The following is an 18,145-nucleotide window of genomic DNA, read 5'->3' as shown; positions in this document are numbered from 1 at the left end:
CACATCCTCCCACCGCCAGGAGGAGAGCCACCACGAGCATACTGGCAAATCAGGGCCTCAGCTGAGCATCGCAAAGGGAAATCTAATCAGGCTTAAGCCATAAAAATGTGCAGCTGAATAAGGTGCCCAAGGTCAGCTGTTCAGGCAGGACAGGATGTCCAGGGAATGTCAGTGAGCTGCATGGAGAATTACTGTATATCTCACCACCTTCTTCCTGCTTCCCCTAAGAACCACGTCTCCCACCTCTACTACAGAATGTTAGACAAATTACAATATTAACAGATTCTTAGAAAATTTTAGATTTTGAAATTATACTCTTGCCCACTAAAGAACAAAGCAGGAATACGAGGCCATCGCATCTGAATGGGCTTGTTTTTGGTTTCCCGGACAACGTTTTCACGACCGTAGCTGTAGCTGATGAAAAAGGACAGGACTTATCAATGAGGCTCCAAAATAACTCACGAGTGCAGCCACCCAGAAGATAAAAGTATCAAAAATGCTAAAAAGTAAAAGTGGGACTAAAAAGAGATGTAATAAGCAATACAGACAAGAAACAGTGCTTACCTAAGTGCGTCAGAGGGTGAGATGATACACATGCTAATTTAACTCTCATTTTCTTGTGGTGTCCATGTCAGACTGTCTCATTTAATTTGCTTTTAAGAGCAATTTCACTTAAATTAATAATCCAAATACTCTTATTTTTTAACTTTAGGTTCCATAAATAAAGCACATGAGAATATCCGCATTTAATAACATAACATGCCACTGAAACACAATAGCATTATGGAAGACAGATACCAAGGTGTAAACATGAAATAGACTACAAAAACTAAACAGTCAGCTGACTTAAACAAATTTGTACTAAAGTAAAAATTACTAAAATAATACATTGACTTGTCAGAAAAAATACCTGACATGGGAAAGTGTCCAGAGTTTTACAATTAAAAGGACTTAAGTGCTTTTACGCTTGACATTTTCATGTATTTGGTTAAAATCGAACTAATAAGGCGCCCTGTTAGTATAAGGTGGATTCATATTAAGTTATTCATTACTGGCAAAGTCATTGCATAATTAGAAAAGGGGATTTGGTATGGAATATCTACAACAGTTTCAAAGGTTTAGCACCACCTTCAAGACACTTGGGTGAACAAGATTTTGAAGCTTTAAGCAGACCACAGTCTCTCTTTCAAGAACTTTTTGCGCAAACCAAATGAACGACAGCTACCTTTCTCCGTCCGGAGACGCTTGAAGGAGTCCGTTTTCGAGAGGCTGGGGTCAGAGATGATCTTGGAACCCAGTTTGACAGTTAGGTCTATCGATCGGTAGCCCTGAGGCAGCTTGCGGTCGTACAGTAAGGTTAACAACTGGGCGAGAGTCATCTCAGCAGGCAAAGGCTGACCTACAGAACACCACACAGGTAAAGAAGAGAATCTCAATCAACAGAAGTGTTAGGGCTCCTGTTTAAGAACTAAAACATCATGTATGATATGATACAAGTATTTGTACACAGTGGTACACAACCCACAATGGAAGCTCCAGGCACGCTTTTGACTTGTCCTCTGCCCACCATTCTCCAGTGGAGGGCCTTACACTCTGTGCACAGTCAACAGCAAGGCACACCCCAAATACACATGGGTACCGAATGAACATTTTAGAGCCCAAGAGAAACTAAATGTTCTAACATTATACAAAGGTAAACACGGGGGGTGAAAAGCTAAGCCACTCATGTATTTTCTTCCACAGCACGTATTTCCTTGCATGCAACATTCAGTAAAGGCTCCATTACTGACCGAACTGAACATTAAAAACAGACAGTCAGCTTCTTATACTAAGACAACTGTGGCCCTTCTCCGGACATCTGGCTCTAAATGTTAGCGATGAGAGAAGGAGAGCAGCCAACTGTCCTCTGGTTACGATATGCAGTAATATCAAGACAATAAGACAAAATGTATGCAGGTTTCCTTTGATTGCAAGATCTTTCTTCATTCTTAGAAAAAACAAGTTGTTCAGCATATGTATCACAGATCCCCTCCTCACCTACTGCTATATAGCTCTTTTCAAACTGTATTCACTACAGTACGGTCTATGTATAACTGCCCTTTTTCAACAGTAAATGGACCGGGTCAACAAAGACAGCTGGTTTTCCGTGTCCACCTAAGCCTAAGAAAGCAGCTTCTCTTGAAGTGAAATGAGAAGGCAGGGGCCTCCTGCATGAGAACCCACCTGGGAGCAGCTTGTGGTAGAGGTGAAAGACAGGAACGCTGATGGTCTTGCTGGAGGACTCCACGCCCGCCGAGGGGGTGAGCTTGTCGTTCATCGCTCTGCCTCTGCGGGAGGGGGGCCGGGGAGGGGTGGAGACCGCTCTCTTCGACTGGGACTTCAGACCTGGAACACAGCGACCGCCTTCAAACAGTGCCCGCAAAAAAACGCACACGGGTAGAAGGACGAACTTCACATACTGTACGTGCATCAGAAACACAGGAAAACAATTCAGAGGGAGGGGTGTGGTAGCGCCCAGATAAGCACTCAAACAGAGGATGCTGAAAAAGACTGATGCACTTTTGAGCAACTCCACAACAACAGTAGCTACACATTCGACTTATGAAACTCAGTCAGGGAGAACTCTTTTAAGACATTAGGAGAAGGGGTTTCTGTCACCAGTTCTGGAATTATGCAGTGATATAGTACCGTTATGGGTTAGTACAGTTGCTTTCAGACTTCCGCCTGGATTCAGACACCAGAGAACAGTCTGGAAAGAGGGAGGCAGCACACCTGAGGCAACAACAACACTGTAGTTGTCCTGAAAGCCGTTGTCTGCCTTCATCTTCTCCTTCTCCTCGTGATTCCTCTTCTCCTTGTCTTCCTTCTGCTCATTGATCAGCTTGGCCGTTATGCTCGGGGTGTCTACGTTGCAAGAGTGTCAGGAAAAAGAAGAATCCACACAAGAGGTCAAAAAAGAGGTCATTTGACATGGCAGCGCAGCAGAGCAAACAGTGTGACAAGAACTCGTCTTTGCACAAGACTGAATTCTTTCAAGTGTTAGTGATGAAGCTGACAATTTTGTTTCATAATGGACGCGTGTTTTGAGGCCGTCGTCCCATGGGATAATGCACAGACACAGAACTTTCATTATAAAATCTAAAATCTCATTCTTACAAGTCTAGGAAAGGTTTGCTAAAGTTAACTAATCTAATATGTGCAGTATTTATTGAAGAATGGGACAGCTAAAAAGTTATATTACACTTAGATAAAATGATCTAGTGTGGCAAAGTAGCATAGTGGTTGGCATTGCGGCCTCACAGAGCTGGGGTGCTGGGTTCAATTCTGGACCTGGGGTGCTGTCTGTGTGGAGTTTGCATGTTCTCCCCATGTTTGCATGGGTTGCCTCCAGGTGTCCCGTTTCCTCCCGCAGACCAAAGAATAGGTTAACTGTATATTAATAATAGTATATTGTATTGTATACAGTCCTGCACCCTTTAATTGAGGGGAAAGGCTCCAGATCCCCTACGACCCAAAACTGGATGAAGTCATCAGAAACTGGAGGATAAAGCTTTCTCTTAAGAACGAGAGAAAGAAAACATTTCTCATAAAAGAGAGGTGGTATTTATCATCATTTCACACCGAGTTTACATTGCACGTCTCCATGCTCCAGTCCAATTATTACCAGAGATCCACAAGCTATTTTAAGTAATGACCTAACTGCCAGTGATGACATTCTAATGCTCCGCCACACAGACCATCAAAGATGTCACTCTAGGATAAAACAACAGCCCCCCTCTCCCTGTTTACAGACAATGGTTTAACATCACTACTTCCTCAAGGACCTGAAAGGAGAAACATTCATCACACAAGCACCGTCTGCGGAAAGAACTCAATCTGCCACCAGTTGCTAAATCTAGAATTTCCAAGCATTCACATCGCAAACGCTTGCCTCTGAGCTTATTGACCTTGACTAGTGGATAATGTCTAGAAAACATATTTATCTGACCAAGGTGTCATCACTCTCCAACATTCATATTCACTTCTATGTATAATGGCACTGCTTCAATTTCAATTTGGATGCTTTCATGGCTTTAAATTATGGGACCTTTGCCTCAGATTAAAAAAAAAAAGACTTTAAATTTATTACAAAGCTGGTTCCAGAAGTGGGCAATTTATTTCTATAAGCCAGAATATTACCGTCGTTTATGAGGACTGCCAAAGGTAAATATACACCCAGTGTTTCTACCATATCCAGACTGCGATCCTGAGCCACAAAATGCAATTTTGGCGTATTTAATCTTGTCATCAGCATGTCTACCACTGGCAAGGAATTAAGATCTACAGCACTTCTGTAGCAGCACTACAAGGGCACTTCACAAGCAAGTACAAATTTATTTATAGCCACAAATTTGGTATATTAGGAAATGCTCTTCTAAATGTTGTTAAGTATTATGATAAGAATTAATCTTCTGGCCATTAATCACTTATCTCTTCTGCACACACCTGACAGCTAATATATTCAGCTAACACTACACTGCCCATAAGTGGTAAGATATCATCTCCATAGCAAGTCATTAGCCAGTCTGTTTAGCAATGAAGAAAAAAGGTGACAGATCAGATTTATTACTTTACTATTAATGTATTTTTCCCCCAGTCTAACATGTATAAGATATCACATGGTCTGTTAAATCATTCTAAAGGTTTGGTCAATTCTGATAGGATTTTTTTTTTCCCAATCTACAAAAAATAATAGTGACAGTTGTATTTGATGTAATAAATTGGTGCATGTCATTTCCTAGAGGGGAATGGAAAGATTTTAACCAACTGATATTCTCAAAAAGACCTGACAGGAGACGCCCTTGGAATGGCTCTGTTCCCACGACGCTGTGGAGCTTTCCTGCCTCAGATGGGCAAATGCATTAGCGAAGCTCCAGCTTCACACATGGGGCTTCTATGGCATGTCAATGAGGTTAAGTATTACCCTCCTACTCTAGGAGCTTATCACTGGAGGTCTGGCGCTGCTCAGCTACCAGCTGAAGCCATTCAAGGACAGCTAGGGAGGGGTACATTTAAAAACAATACTGTTCAGCTGCTCTTATCAATAAGCAAATCCAGATGATAAAACAAAGGTGATTTATAAAAGACTGTGCACACAGGGAAACATTTACACAGGGTACTAGATTACATGCACAGAGGGAAAGAAAAGACAGCCCTGGGATATGAAAGACGAATTAAGGATCGCATGAATGCTGCCTGCCCCGTCCTGTACAGCCCTGCCATCTGCGCTGCCCCCCTCTGTACACGAGCTCGTGGGATACCTACCCGACACGCGGTCGAGGACTTCTGCCAAGGTTGTGGAGATGGGCAGGTGGAGGGTGCGGAATTTATGCCCGGCACCGTACATGGGGTGTTGAATCACATGGCTGGTGGCGTTAATCCTCCCCTTGTACAGCTGGAACGAGGGGGTCGGAGAAGAGAAAAGGTGTCAGTGGGACGATCAGGGGTATGGCTTAATGATATATAACAGGCAGGCTGACAGTGACAGAGAGCCCTTCGCCAAGCCCTGCTGTTGCTTTACATTCATATCTGACAGTACAATCAACATGATTGAAACATGTTAGGCCAACAGAATTTTAAACAGCATGGAGATGATGCAAGGAAACACCACATTGTGTCACGTGCAGCTATCTTCCATAACCACAGGGAGATGACTGCACATTACCTCTGGAGGTTAAGAATAAAATGAAATGCGAAGACAAATTAGTAGGGTAAGGAAACAGCAGATGGGGAGAAACTACACCCCCAGGACACAGACAAAGGAATTTGCAGGGAGCACAGCAATTAATTATAAAAACTGAAATTGAATGACTAAAGATGGGTCGATCCAGAAGAATCAAAGAAGCCAAAACAAACCAGTCCAAGTAGGTGGAATGCCACTGCAGCTAGCCACTTATATCTTCCGTCTTCCACAACCTCCTGCTGGGGGTTTATGAAATATGACACAAGCTGTCATTCAGCATCGCTGTTACGTGTGCTTTATTCCTTATGACTGTTATTGTTGTTCCTACCTTGAGGCGACAGCCATTTCACTGGCAGTCACGATTCAAATGTTAAGAGTTCCTTGGGCGGCTGATAAATAAAAACTAAAATAAACTGAACTGCAGCCAAGCTGTCAATAATTTAGAGGTTGAAAGCGCGATTCCTCTCACTGCTGCTTATTTAAGGTGGCTCTCCTGTAATGTGGTGCAGAAAGGCGATAAAGTACAGTTCCCCGAGGAAAAAAGAAAGAAATCTTGATCTCACAAAGATCAAACTGAACAGGGCAGACCCAGCGTGAAACAAAAATCAAGACTACACCAAACTGCAGTTCAAAATATTAGATTGGTTTATAATCACTGTACACTCCAAAGCACCTCTGTAAATCCACACTGAATCGCAAAAATCCATCTTCTCAGTGCAGCACTTACGCCATATAAAGATACCTTCTGTATGCAACACCCACACAGTCATAACAGATGAGCCTGTGAAAGCACTACAATTCCATGTGGACCTCACATTTGAGCCGAGACCACATAAGGCTAAATAACAGAGGTCTCACAGCTCCCGAAGCAGAGGTACTAATGACTTCATGACCATATTCATTAATTCAAACTTTGCTTTGGTGTCCATGACTGCTAAGTGCTGTATAGCAATGGACACAAATATAGGTACTGGCATGAACAAAACAGATGATTAATTAAAATACATGTATTTAATTTATATAGAGGTACAGGGTATGATTACTGTTGGAGACTCAAAAACCAAATTAAGAATGTGGAGAGCCGACTTTGTAAAGTTTATGATCTGAATGCACATAGAAGTGTCTAGATACAGTACATCACAAAACAGCAGTTGCGTCACTGGTGATTTTATAGCTATATTTTTCACTGCCGCACCAACACAACCCTACGAACAGCAAGTAAACAAGGATTTTAAAGACAATTAAGATCTATGAAGGAGTAAAGTGATGACACAAATACACCAGCTTACCATTATTTCTTTAGTTGCTGTTTGGGGAAAGAAATGTCAAAGATGACAGCACGCTGTAATATAGTGAGAACTGCAGAGTTTGTCTTGACTGTAGCTTGGCCCTGCGACATCCCCCATGAACAGCGAAAACAAATGTTGAAGTGGTCACTAGTTATGACGTATACTTATATAGTTGTGTAGTTTGTGACAAATTAAATGCCTTTTCTTAAAAACATCAAGGTCAAGCAGGTCTTGTCTTTCAAACCCAGATGCACTGACACAGCTCATCTGAGAATACAGCGCCCCCTTGTGACCATCACAGGCCAACAAACAAGCTTCAGCAACCCTTTCTTACCTCATGTTTTCAGTTTGGGCTTGTTTGGGGGACCAAAAACAAAAGCAATCCAACTCTAGACTTGTTTTCCCCATAGGTAAAGGCTCCAAAGGCACATCATCCAGACGTGTTTAACCACAGTGAAATGACTCACCGGACAAGGGGACTGCAGGAAGACTATGACCTTCTCATCCTCCAGCATCAGCTGCAAGAACAACCTGCGGATGAACCCGGAGATGTTCCCCGAGGTGGGAACGCTGCCCCGCTGGGGTGCTGACTGGAAGAGCTCGCACAATACCTGCAGGGAAACGTTCCGCATTAATCTTGAGCCACCAAAACAAAACCAGAACGGGGCAATTCACCCCTTCCAGGTGAGCAGGATGCACATCCATCCATTTTCTAACCGCTTCAGCCTATCCAGGGTCGCAGGGAAGCCAGAGCCTACCCTGGTAAGCAATGAGTTCAAGGCAGGATACTCCCCTGGATGGGATGTTCATCCATCAAAGGGCACGCACACACACACTCGGGGCAATTTTCCCAGAAGCCAATTAACCCATCTATATGTCTTAGGACTGTGGGAAGAACCTGGAGCACCCGTGCAATCGCGGATACCAGCCCAGGGCCAGCACTGAACCCAGGGCCCCAGTGTTGTGAGGCAGCGTGCCATGTGTTAATCAACCATCTAACCCTAAAAACCCATGCCTTATGGGAAACTACTGAACTCCTGACACTAAATAACACATCTCAAAAGGTCAGCCATATTAACTAAATTAAAGCACTCTGGTCAAATGGATACTGACACCTTCCCAAATCCATTCCTGTCAGAACAGACCTAATTCTATTCCTAGCTAAAAAAAAGACACTGAACTGGATACGCATGTCATGCTGCTTTGCTAGGATGTTTATAGCATGAACACAGAGAATTCTGATAATGAAAAGGAGAGCACTGAAATGAGAACACCACATACTGACCTGAGCCATTAGCCTTTGATTATTTGGGTGGCAGGAAATGCACTGCAGGAAAAACGCCACAGTTGCGTTTTCAATTGCTGTCCTCTGCTGGGTGGTCAGTCCGTTTGCCCCCGCAGACGAGGCCAGTGAGTACCTGGAGCCCGAGGGCTGCGGGTTGGCATGGTGGCCCCCAGCGCTAGCACTGGAGTGACACAGCAGAAACAGCAGGGCTGTCCACAGAGGGTTCACCTCCGGCCCTCCCAGCCAGTCTTTCATCGCATGGCTGTTCCCCACATCAGTCAGGAAGCGGAGGACCGGGGCCACCAGATCTGCGGTCAGCGGCACTTTGTTCGCTGGATGCTGCAGGGAGTGGTGCCTCCGGTTTCGGTCAGCAGGAACGTCTGCGGAAGGCACCGAGAAGTCCGAATTGGACAGAAGGCCGCAACAGAAGCTAGCCAAGCTTCTGACCAGCAGAGATGGCAAGCCAGACTCCAGCAGCTGCTTGATGGCCTCGGGGGACTGGGAGGCCGCCGCCAGTGTGGCCAGCTGGGACTCCGTGAGCGCCACGGGGGCCTGCGCGTTCTTGGAGTCATCCGTCAGGCCCGCGCTCAGGTCCTGCTTCTTGCTGTCGTCGGTCATGGAGAGCCGGTGCTGGGTCTGGACTGGAGGAGGGGTGATCCCCATCCAGGCCATCAGGAGAGAGAAGTAGTTGGGATGGATGTGGCACATTGAGCACAGCAAACTGTCCACAGCCTTCTTCAGAACCAAGTTGCATTGCAGGGACATGGACCAATTGTACAACAACCTAGGAAATAAAAGAAGCATTCTGACACTCCGGCAAACATGACCAGCAGGAAGAAAATGGATGGAGGCCGGTGCTTGCCCCGTCCATACTCACTCAAACAGCTCCCGGCTGAGCAAAACCGGAAGGTCGTAATCCACAGGCAGCTCATAGCTGTGCCAGAGGATGGCAGCAACACAGTGCAAATGGGAAGGAGAAGGCATGAGCAGGCCGTACTCCCGGGAGGAGCTGCTGGGATTGATGTAACCCAGATGGCCAGTTCTCTTCAGGGCTGCCACTCGGGAGGAGTCGTGCACCCACTGCAACAGGGCCTGGATTCTAGCGGCAAGCACAGGAAATTACAGGTCAGCTGGAACAGAGGCTGATACCAAGGGAGCAACTGGACCGGCACGATGAGGTGCGACCTGATTTGTGCTCTAAAGAGGTCAGAGGAGGGAAAACGCCAGTGAGCTGCCAAGCAGCAAGTTAGAGGTTAATTCCACCAGAAGTGGGAGAATGAGAAAGAGAGAGCATCAATATGACTCAGACAGGGCAGATAAAAGGAAAGACAGTAAAATTGGCTGGTAGAGGTGAAAAGGGAGTAAACCAATGGAATTCTGGGCAGCAGTGTCCAGATGAAGTATAGGAGGAAGCAAACGTTAAAGAAGAAAACGTATAAAAAAAATGAGTTATCCACTGAGTGCCTGGGAATCGGGTGGTGAACCCGTTTCTAATGTTTATTTTTGTCGTCTCATTTGAACAAATGAAAGCAATGAAACCTTGGCAACGAACAACAACTCATTGTGAAGGCACGCTTAAGCACAAAAATCCACACTCCGAAGAGCTGTTTGTAACCACAAACACTGATGCTCCACATGAACACAAGCACCAAGGAACTACAAGTCGGGACACAAGGATTTCTGTACTGTTTTTTTTTTAAATAATCTACGAGAACTGTGTTACTCAATCACATATAAACTCTATCATTATTTCCAGTTACACGAGAGGGAAGACCTTACCTGTCTTTTGTGCCAGGATCCTGTGTTGTTCCAAGCTGATAGAGGATATCAATCGTCGAGTCAGAGGAAAGCCCGTTTAGCCTTCCAAAAAGCAATGGGCTATTCAGATCTACAAAACGACAAGATTAACAACAATTAACAAAAACCAAACTTCTTGATTTCTACCAAATATTCAAACAACTCATCCATTAACCTCTTCTTCCAATCCAGAGTTACACGGGAGCCAGCACCTCCCCCAGCAAGCATCAAGCACAAGGCAGGACACACCCTGGACAGGATGCCAGTCCATCAGAGGGCACAGACAGACACGAATACACTCACATTCACACCTAGGGTTAAGTTTGGTAAAAGCCAATTAACCTAGCACTATGTTTTTGTACTGTACGAAGAAACTAGAGCACATGGAGGAAGCTCACACAAACATGCAAACTCCAAACAGACAGCACCCCAGGTCTGGTTTTGAACCCAGGGCCTCAGCGCTAACACTAACCACCATGCCTCGTGCTCACACGTGAAAAATGTTAAGTAACTAATGTTTACATGATATTAAATTGGGAAAAACAAATGTGTTATCTACTTAAGAATCTCGCGCAGACACGATTTAAGCAGGAGGTGACGAGGAACGTGTTTCCAGCCACACTGTCACCAGTCTTTGCCTGCAGAGTGACTGAGGGGAACCCACCTGCAGGGTCGGTGCCTGACGCAGCGCAGTTCCGCAGAAGGATGTCTATGAGCTTGAGCCCGATCCTGGTGGACTGCAGGCCGATCTTCACCAGCACGGCCTCGATGTTGGGCGAGTGCATGCCGCAGTACGGGGACATGAGCAGGGCCGCGCAGGTCTGCAGGAGGTTGGCCGTGGGGGCGGCGGCGCTGGCCATCATGGACTCCAGGTCACTCACGTGAGTCAGGCAGTGGTGCAGAAGCCTCAGCCAGCCAATGCTAGAAGGACAGTGCACCAGAACGGTCAAGAAAACCGGCTAGGAAAGGCACCTCACAACAAGGCCAAAGTACAACCTTACTAACAAAACCCAGCACGTAGGGCGGCGTGGTGACACTGTGGCTCAGGATCTGCGCCTGTGGCTGGAAGGTGGCCAGTTCAAATCCAAACTCCGCCGGGCCCCTGAGCAAGGCCCTTAACCCCAACTGCTCCAGGGGCGCCATATAAATGGCTGACCCTGCGCTCTGACCCCAAGTTTCTCCCTCCTCATCTGTGTGCCTGTGTGTCTCATGGAGAGCAAGTTGGGGTATGCGAAAAGACAAATTCCTAATGCAAAAAATTATATATGGCTAATAAAGTGATCTCTCAACTGGAACTAATCCCTCCCCTTTTCTTAAAGAAGACTTAAAAACAAAAGGTTACGTCGTATTATGATCAAAAACAAAAAAACATGACCACACTTTTTTTGCAGGTGGTTGGTCCAGTGCTCACAGAAAAGTAAGAGCAACTCGAGCAAAGTAATGGAACTGACTGGAAGGAACACAGTGGAAAATCTCAACCCTTGTCAGTAAGAGATGAAGCACTAACTGGAAGGACAGGTAAAAGACTGTAGGAGAGCTGGAGTCAAGTACGCAGCCTTTTCCAAAGGCTTCGCCCCCTTGGTGTCTGTGCTTCACCACACACTAGTCCCCTCCGCAGCCCGAATCACCTGGTTTTGGAGACCTGGTCCTCGGAAGGCAGGAAGGGGTTGTTGACGGTGGCGGAGGAGGTGTTCCCGAAGGCGGTGAGGCCCAGCAGCTTGATCTGAGACAGGCCCAGCGTGCTGGCGTCCCTGGGGCGGTGCAGCCGCAGGCAGACCGCCGAAGCCACCTCCGCCTTCACCAGCTGGATCTTGATGTAGGTGAGGCCACTGGTGATGACAGGTGTGGACAAGGGGAGCATGTTCACTCCGTCCGCGCTGATCTCCACCGACACTGAAGAGGGGCAGGCTGCACCACAAACAACATGGAAAACCATCAACCAAAGCTCAGTTCTCCCCTATCTTGTTTAATTTGCTCTTAACCACTTACACCTGATCTTAATTTTCTTTCTACAATGGCTCTGCACAAACCCCAAATACCATCATGCTCCACTTACCTTATTTGACTTCGATTCTCAACAGGCACCATGTCTTTTTTATACTGTAGAAAATGCAGAGCACACTAGGTTACAGTAAGTGACTACCAAATTTATCTAATTGCCTTAAGCCTGCTAAGCTGTCATGAGCAAAACAGAGCACTTTTTAAACGTCCAATGCACTATTCGCACAAAGACCCCTCTAAAGATCTCGGGTGGAAAATCTAGCCTCAATCCCAGAAGTCTTCACAGGAATGCAAGACGGGCAAGCAAGCGCTTACTAGCAAGCGAGGCGAGGTGTGGCTGGATGTGGATCTCCTTGAGCAGCACAGCGGCCGGGAGGTGGATGGTGAGGTCGCACCAGGCCTCCTCGGGCAGGAAGATGTAGGACCAGGCCGCAGAGCGGGCTCTCCGGTGGGGAGGGGTGGCCTGCAGCAGCACCTCCGCTGGCTGGGCGGTGGGGCTGCTGGAGGTGATCGTGCCTGCAAGACGCCAGCAAAACAGAGCACAGTTAGACAGGCACCCGCAAAGAGTGATCTCACTTCCATTCCGCATCACTCTCATGGTATTGTCCAACGTAATGTTCCTGCCATCTTTCCGTGCACGACATCCATGGCTAAACTCAATATACAAAAAGTCTCCATGTTTCACTTTAGAACAACAAACTGGCCACGTCGTGCTTCTGGCTTGCTCACTGGAAACAGAGCTAAGTGAGGTGATTATTTTTCTGAACCTCACGCCATGCTGGGGGCCAAAGACCGCTGTCAGATGAAAACAATGAAATACAAAGCAGAATTATCACTCCAGCAGCATTTCAGCCATCTTCCACCAACTCGCGCACACACGCCTGGAGCTCTGCTTGTCCCACCGAAGCCACAGCTCTGGCTGCATTCAGGAGCAATGAAACCTTTTTCGGAGATGCGTCTTTTTCTTCTCCTTAAAGAAAACTTCAAGAACTCCTTCCTTGATTTCCGTGCCCCTACAAACCCTGTAAAAATAGAGCAGTGGAGCTAAGTGCAGACCTAACGGTGCAAAGTTGTGAAGCCCTTCTGCGTTGTCCGGTTCTGAGGCAAGCACTCGCGCCTTCAGACTTCCGTCTCCCGTCTTGCCAGGGCCCGAGTCCAGGAACTTCATTATGGTGGACACCATGCTCCTGGCCGTGTTGACGATGGCGCGGGTGCTGGTCACCATGTTGTTGCAGATCAGCTGTACCCCACCTGAAGAGAGTCACACTGATTAACGCAAAAGTACAAATGATGGCAAAAATATTCCGAACTGAGCTTGGGTCATTGATGCCGACTTTTCACACGCGCAGAAACGAACAGACTTCCACCGAGTTTGAAATGTAAGTGTTGGTCTTAAATTGTTTTTTCAAGTTAATATTACAAATCCAAATTGTTTTATCACCTGATGAAAACTAATGACACCTCAGCCAAGGTCTTTCCATTGAAATGTATCCAGGAAATGCATATTGTGTTCTGTAATCATCTCCATTTTTCCCCAATTGTCAATGTTCATAACGCTTCAAAACACTGCAAAGATGAGCCTCATTCCTAGGTTGATGAATGGAAGTGCCTGTTTTAGGACTGACACAATGCAAAACTGATGTTTGAAAGCTACCAAATATAGATTCGCCCATCCTCTAACCCAGCCCATAATGAACTTAACAGGTGTCAAGAGACACATAAAACAAAATGATTTAAAAGAATTTCCTGTAATTTGTTTTTTTTCCAAAACCAATCAAAGGAAGCATGCCTACAAGTTAAGTTACAGATTTTGAAATCTCCAATTTTTTAACAGAAATTTTATTTACATGTAGCAGCTCTGTAGCTGTTAAAAATATCCTGCTGCATTCAAAGCAGGCCGGACCGAACAAATTGCTTAATTCCATCATTAATTTCATCTGCATTTAATAATCCCGCATGTGACACTCGGAAGTTTTAAGCATTACATACCCATATCATGAAAAGCTTTCAAAGCCTCACTTGTATCCAAAACCCTCAGAATAAACCAGAGGAGAGGTTCTGACAGCTGGCACGTGGACAGTGACCCCTAAGGACAGAAATATCAATAATCCTACAATACCGAGCACCCAGTTTCAACACAGAGACAACAAGGGGCAAATCAGATTCATGATGAGGCAGCAAGTGAATAATTCTTCATCCAGGATGCCTTACTTACTAAAACTTAGGTATAAGGGACAATGGCCAAAATACAGGAAAGCTGTAGTACCTTCGGCAGTAGATCAGTAAGCAGATTTTTACAGAAATGACAGGAAGGAATGACCTTTCCTGTGATTGTGTTCTTATTGAACACATGCAATGAGTCTGGGAAAAGAAGAGTGACAAAGTCCTCACCTGTCTCCCCATGTATCCACATGCCATGTAGGTGAGAACAGGCTGCAGCATGACTTGAACAGAAGTGGCCTTCTTGCTCAGTGTGGTGAGGATGGTGAACAGCCCGTCCCCAACAGAGATGGCATCCAGCCCACCATGGAAGTTTTCGTGCTTTGTCAGATGTAGTCCGCTGGCTCCTTAAAACACCCAGTTGTAGGCATTTAATACAAAACAGGCTATAAAATACTTCTTCACTCTCCAATAATGCTCTCTTTAAAGTCTCTTCTAATACAGCCATTGGTAAAAGCACAGCCACTATGTCACATTCAAAAATTCCCTCCGGGGAAAAAAACATTTCACCATTCAGTCTCCTTTCAATTGAAAGTCAATAATAATATAATGAAAATATGAATATTGTGCACCAAATAATATCGGCAAATGAGAAATTGATTAATTTTTCACAGCGCATACTTGCCTTTTGTCTATTACAAGCACAACACCCCAAGGCAGAGAAAAGCCCGAACACTTTGTCATAACGAGAGTGCGGAGGAAGATTAATAATAAGTTACCCAACAGGGGCACGCTGCCATACCCACCGATGATCATAGCCATGGCGCTGCTGTTGCACTGCCCCAGGGCCGACAGGATCTGGCTCATGATCTGCTGGTTGGCCAGCACCAAGTCGGCCACACCTGCAGCCGGGCCCTGGTGGACAGAGGCTCCCCCGCCGCCCTCCTTGCTCCCGCAGACCTTCTCCTCGTCCGAGACGCTGTCCGAGGCACTGCTGCCCACTGCCGGCATCCGGCCGCTGAACTCCCGGTCGCTGGACAGCGGCAGCTGCACCAGGATGTTGACGAGCTTCAGCAGGTCGAACATCAGCTGGTCCCGCGTCATCTCCCCGCACACGGCCTTGGCGTCGCCCGGGCGGATGATGTTGGCGAAGAGACCCCCGAAGCAGGCGCGGGCGCCCACGGAGCTGTCCGAGCCGCTGCGCGACACGACTTTGTCCGAGCACGTGATGTAGTGGTGGACCAGGAAGGTGATGGACTCGATGACGGCGGAGATGGTGCTGACAGACACGACCTCGAAGTTCTGCTCCAGAGTGAATTCAAGCAGCTTGACCTGGGCATCCAGGGGGCCCTGTCCTGACTGGAAGGGCCCTCTGAGAGAAACAAGAGCAATAGATCTTATATACACCTTATAATACCCCACTAATACAATGGCAGGTATTGTTCATAAACTAGAAACAAAGTAAGAAAAGGCTGGTTAAACGTTTATTTTGCACAAAACATCTATTTCACTTTGTCCAACACTGGGTCATGGGGAAGCCAGAGTCTATCTCAGCAAGCAAGGCAGATATAACCGAGATGGCATGCCAGTCACAACCGAGGGTTAAAAATAATTTCTCATTGAATTGGCTCAAGATATCTATTCAATGGATCCGTGTGTACCTCATTTTACAAGCATACATGGAAGATTCTTCAATTTAACAAAGCTTAAAAGTTCCAAAAATACCACATCAATCAAAAACAGAGTATTAAGCCCAGTATTAAGTCACAATCAGACCACAAACGCCGCAGTTTCTAGAAAAACAGAGAATACCGTGGAAAAAGACATTTTATTTGATACAATACATTTTGATCTGGCCAGATTGGAATTAAGTCACAGAGTACACAAAGCTTGTAAAATAAATGACTAAACCATGCACACTTAAAAACTGTTAAATCAAATAATGACAAATTGCATTAAGGAGTTATTGACTGGAAGAAAAAAGGCCAGGCAATGCATTAAAATTACTAATAATCTGCAAGCTACAGATCTATACACAACTAATATTAGATTATTGAGAAAGGCAACAATTTAGAGAGGAATATAAATGTAAAATGAGGGCACATCTTTAAAACAGAAATTGATAACAAGCAAGTCAAAATCATCATGTACGACTGCTCAAATTATAAACCCACTGCACTTCTTTTTACAACAACAATCTATGCCAATTTGACAACATGAACAAAGGAACTAGAAATATGCCCCTTAACCACCTTAAGATAACTAACCACGATTCAGGTAGGAAGTCATATGAACTACGTACAAGAGTATCTCTGTCTTTCAATAAAAAAATTTGTCGTTTTCTGTTAAGATTTCATGTACCTGTAAAACATGCCAGTTTTACACTAGTGCTACTCCTACTTGTATAAGACAAAGAGGAAGATTTAATTATGATTACTATAACCCATAATCATAACATTTCTCCTTTTTTATCAGAACGAAGATTCTCTTTTCTGTGTTTGCTTTACTTAGTGCTGATACACCAGTGTCTATCAGGCAGGCACATCCATTAATATGACACTGGGGCATTAAACATTTAATGAAAAACAAAAACCCAAAAGTGCATTCTAAGAGGTTCAAGATATCATACCTTTCAGTAGATAAAATGTGCATGAGTTTCAGGAGAAATTCGCTGAACATCTGAGGGCATGTTGAAGAAAGGTGCACTTGAAGCCTGGTAAGAAATTCTTGCATAGCTTGGGTAGCTGTGGGCCCAACCTACAATCAGACAGGCACACATTAGTGCATGAATTCTCAGTTAAAGAGCTCAGAAGTTTAGTTATGGAAGACAACTCACAATAACAGAAAAGCAGCATTCTTTACATTTCCATTCACAGATTTACAGGACAGACAATACGATTCAGTCAAGTGGCCTCATTAGAATATAAGTACAATAAACTCCAACCTGTGAGCTGTGCTGACTGGTTCCATGAGGGCTTGTCCCCGACAGGAATCTCACAAGAACATGAAGAAGATTGGGATCTGACACCATCAGCTGAGCAGTGCTTTCATGGGCACCCATTGCATTGTTTGGAACAGCTTAAATAAAAAAACACAATGTCTTGATGCATGCACAAATACAGAGGGGGGTGATTCGACTGTCCCTCACAATCTTATTTATAGCAGAATTCTTTAGCTGTGAATGACTGGAAATAAGATTAAAGTAGACAACAGATATAAACAACTAGTCTCAGTGCAAAAGAAATTGAATACGAATACTAGGGTTCTTTTTTTAAACACTCACCACTGAGCTGCATATTGGTCATGAGTGTGAGACTATGAAGCACAAGGCACCAGGTCCTTAATGAAGTGTTGGGGTACCAGGCCAGGACAGTCAAAAAGCTGGAGATAGAAGCTGTGGTACAAGCAAAAAAAAAAACATTCAAAAAACATGTGTCCCAGCTGATCAATGCATTATACTATATCCACAGCATCTTTAACTGTACTGACAAATACGAAAACTTAGCAGTCCTACTGAGAGGACCACCAAAAGAAAAAGGACCACTCATCCAACAACTACCTTATCAGTCTGAGACCTTGAAACCGAACCGTCTTAAGCTAAACAACTCAATCACCGTCACGCAGTAAGATGCATAAAGGAGATCTGTTCCACAGAGCGACAGTCCTGCCCCTCCCTCATTCAGTCCTTGATCGGGCTCACCTTGATTCAGTGGGATGGTGGGCACCCTGCTGGCATTAAACAAGAAGACATCCGAGCCATTCTCTTCACTCCCTGCGGAGCCAGAGTTCATGCTCAAAGTGAGCCACAGCTGCAGCAGAGATTCCAGCTGATGAGAGAGAGGGATTCGCAGATGGTAAAAGAAAAAGTAACAGAATTTCTCCTACTGAAAA

The 18,145-nt window shown here is 45.2% G+C and overlaps 1 protein-coding gene across 10 annotated transcripts in view; it reads right to left on the bottom strand.

The window, feature by feature from the left end:
- The window catches only part of birc6 (baculoviral IAP repeat containing 6), a 111,549-nt gene that overhangs the window by 48,173 nt on the left and 45,231 nt on the right, over nucleotides 1-18,145 (bottom strand). For all 10 annotated transcript variants that reach the window (XM_088610136.1, XM_088610139.1, XM_088610137.1 and 7 more), the window contains 19 exons: nucleotides 17,955-18,081; nucleotides 17,538-17,648; nucleotides 17,199-17,332; nucleotides 16,884-17,011; nucleotides 15,061-15,626; nucleotides 14,486-14,661; nucleotides 14,084-14,180; nucleotides 13,151-13,345; nucleotides 12,410-12,610; nucleotides 11,722-12,001; nucleotides 10,758-11,014; nucleotides 10,076-10,184; nucleotides 9,174-9,395; nucleotides 8,297-9,080; nucleotides 7,479-7,622; nucleotides 5,305-5,434; nucleotides 2,773-2,904; nucleotides 2,224-2,385; nucleotides 1,226-1,399 (listed from right to left, as the gene is read on the bottom strand). In XM_088610136.1, the coding sequence (XP_088466262.1) occupies nucleotides 1,226-1,399; nucleotides 2,224-2,385; nucleotides 2,773-2,904; nucleotides 5,305-5,434; nucleotides 7,479-7,622; nucleotides 8,297-9,080; nucleotides 9,174-9,395; nucleotides 10,076-10,184; nucleotides 10,758-11,014; nucleotides 11,722-12,001; nucleotides 12,410-12,610; nucleotides 13,151-13,345; nucleotides 14,084-14,180; nucleotides 14,486-14,661; nucleotides 15,061-15,626; nucleotides 16,884-17,011; nucleotides 17,199-17,332; nucleotides 17,538-17,648; nucleotides 17,955-18,081 (4,129 nt within the window). The remainder of the gene's footprint in view (nucleotides 1-1,225; nucleotides 1,400-2,223; nucleotides 2,386-2,772; nucleotides 2,905-5,304; nucleotides 5,435-7,478; nucleotides 7,623-8,296; nucleotides 9,081-9,173; nucleotides 9,396-10,075; nucleotides 10,185-10,757; nucleotides 11,015-11,721; nucleotides 12,002-12,409; nucleotides 12,611-13,150; nucleotides 13,346-14,083; nucleotides 14,181-14,485; nucleotides 14,662-15,060; nucleotides 15,627-16,883; nucleotides 17,012-17,198; nucleotides 17,333-17,537; nucleotides 17,649-17,954; nucleotides 18,082-18,145) is intronic.

Source organism: Lepisosteus platostomus, chromosome 17 (assembly GCF_059453375.1).
Source record: "Lepisosteus platostomus isolate fLepPlt1 chromosome 17, fLepPlt1.hap1, whole genome shotgun sequence".
NCBI classification, from domain to species: Eukaryota; Metazoa; Chordata; class Actinopteri; order Semionotiformes; family Lepisosteidae; genus Lepisosteus; species Lepisosteus platostomus.
This window is presented reverse-complemented; position numbering and strand designations above follow the sequence as displayed.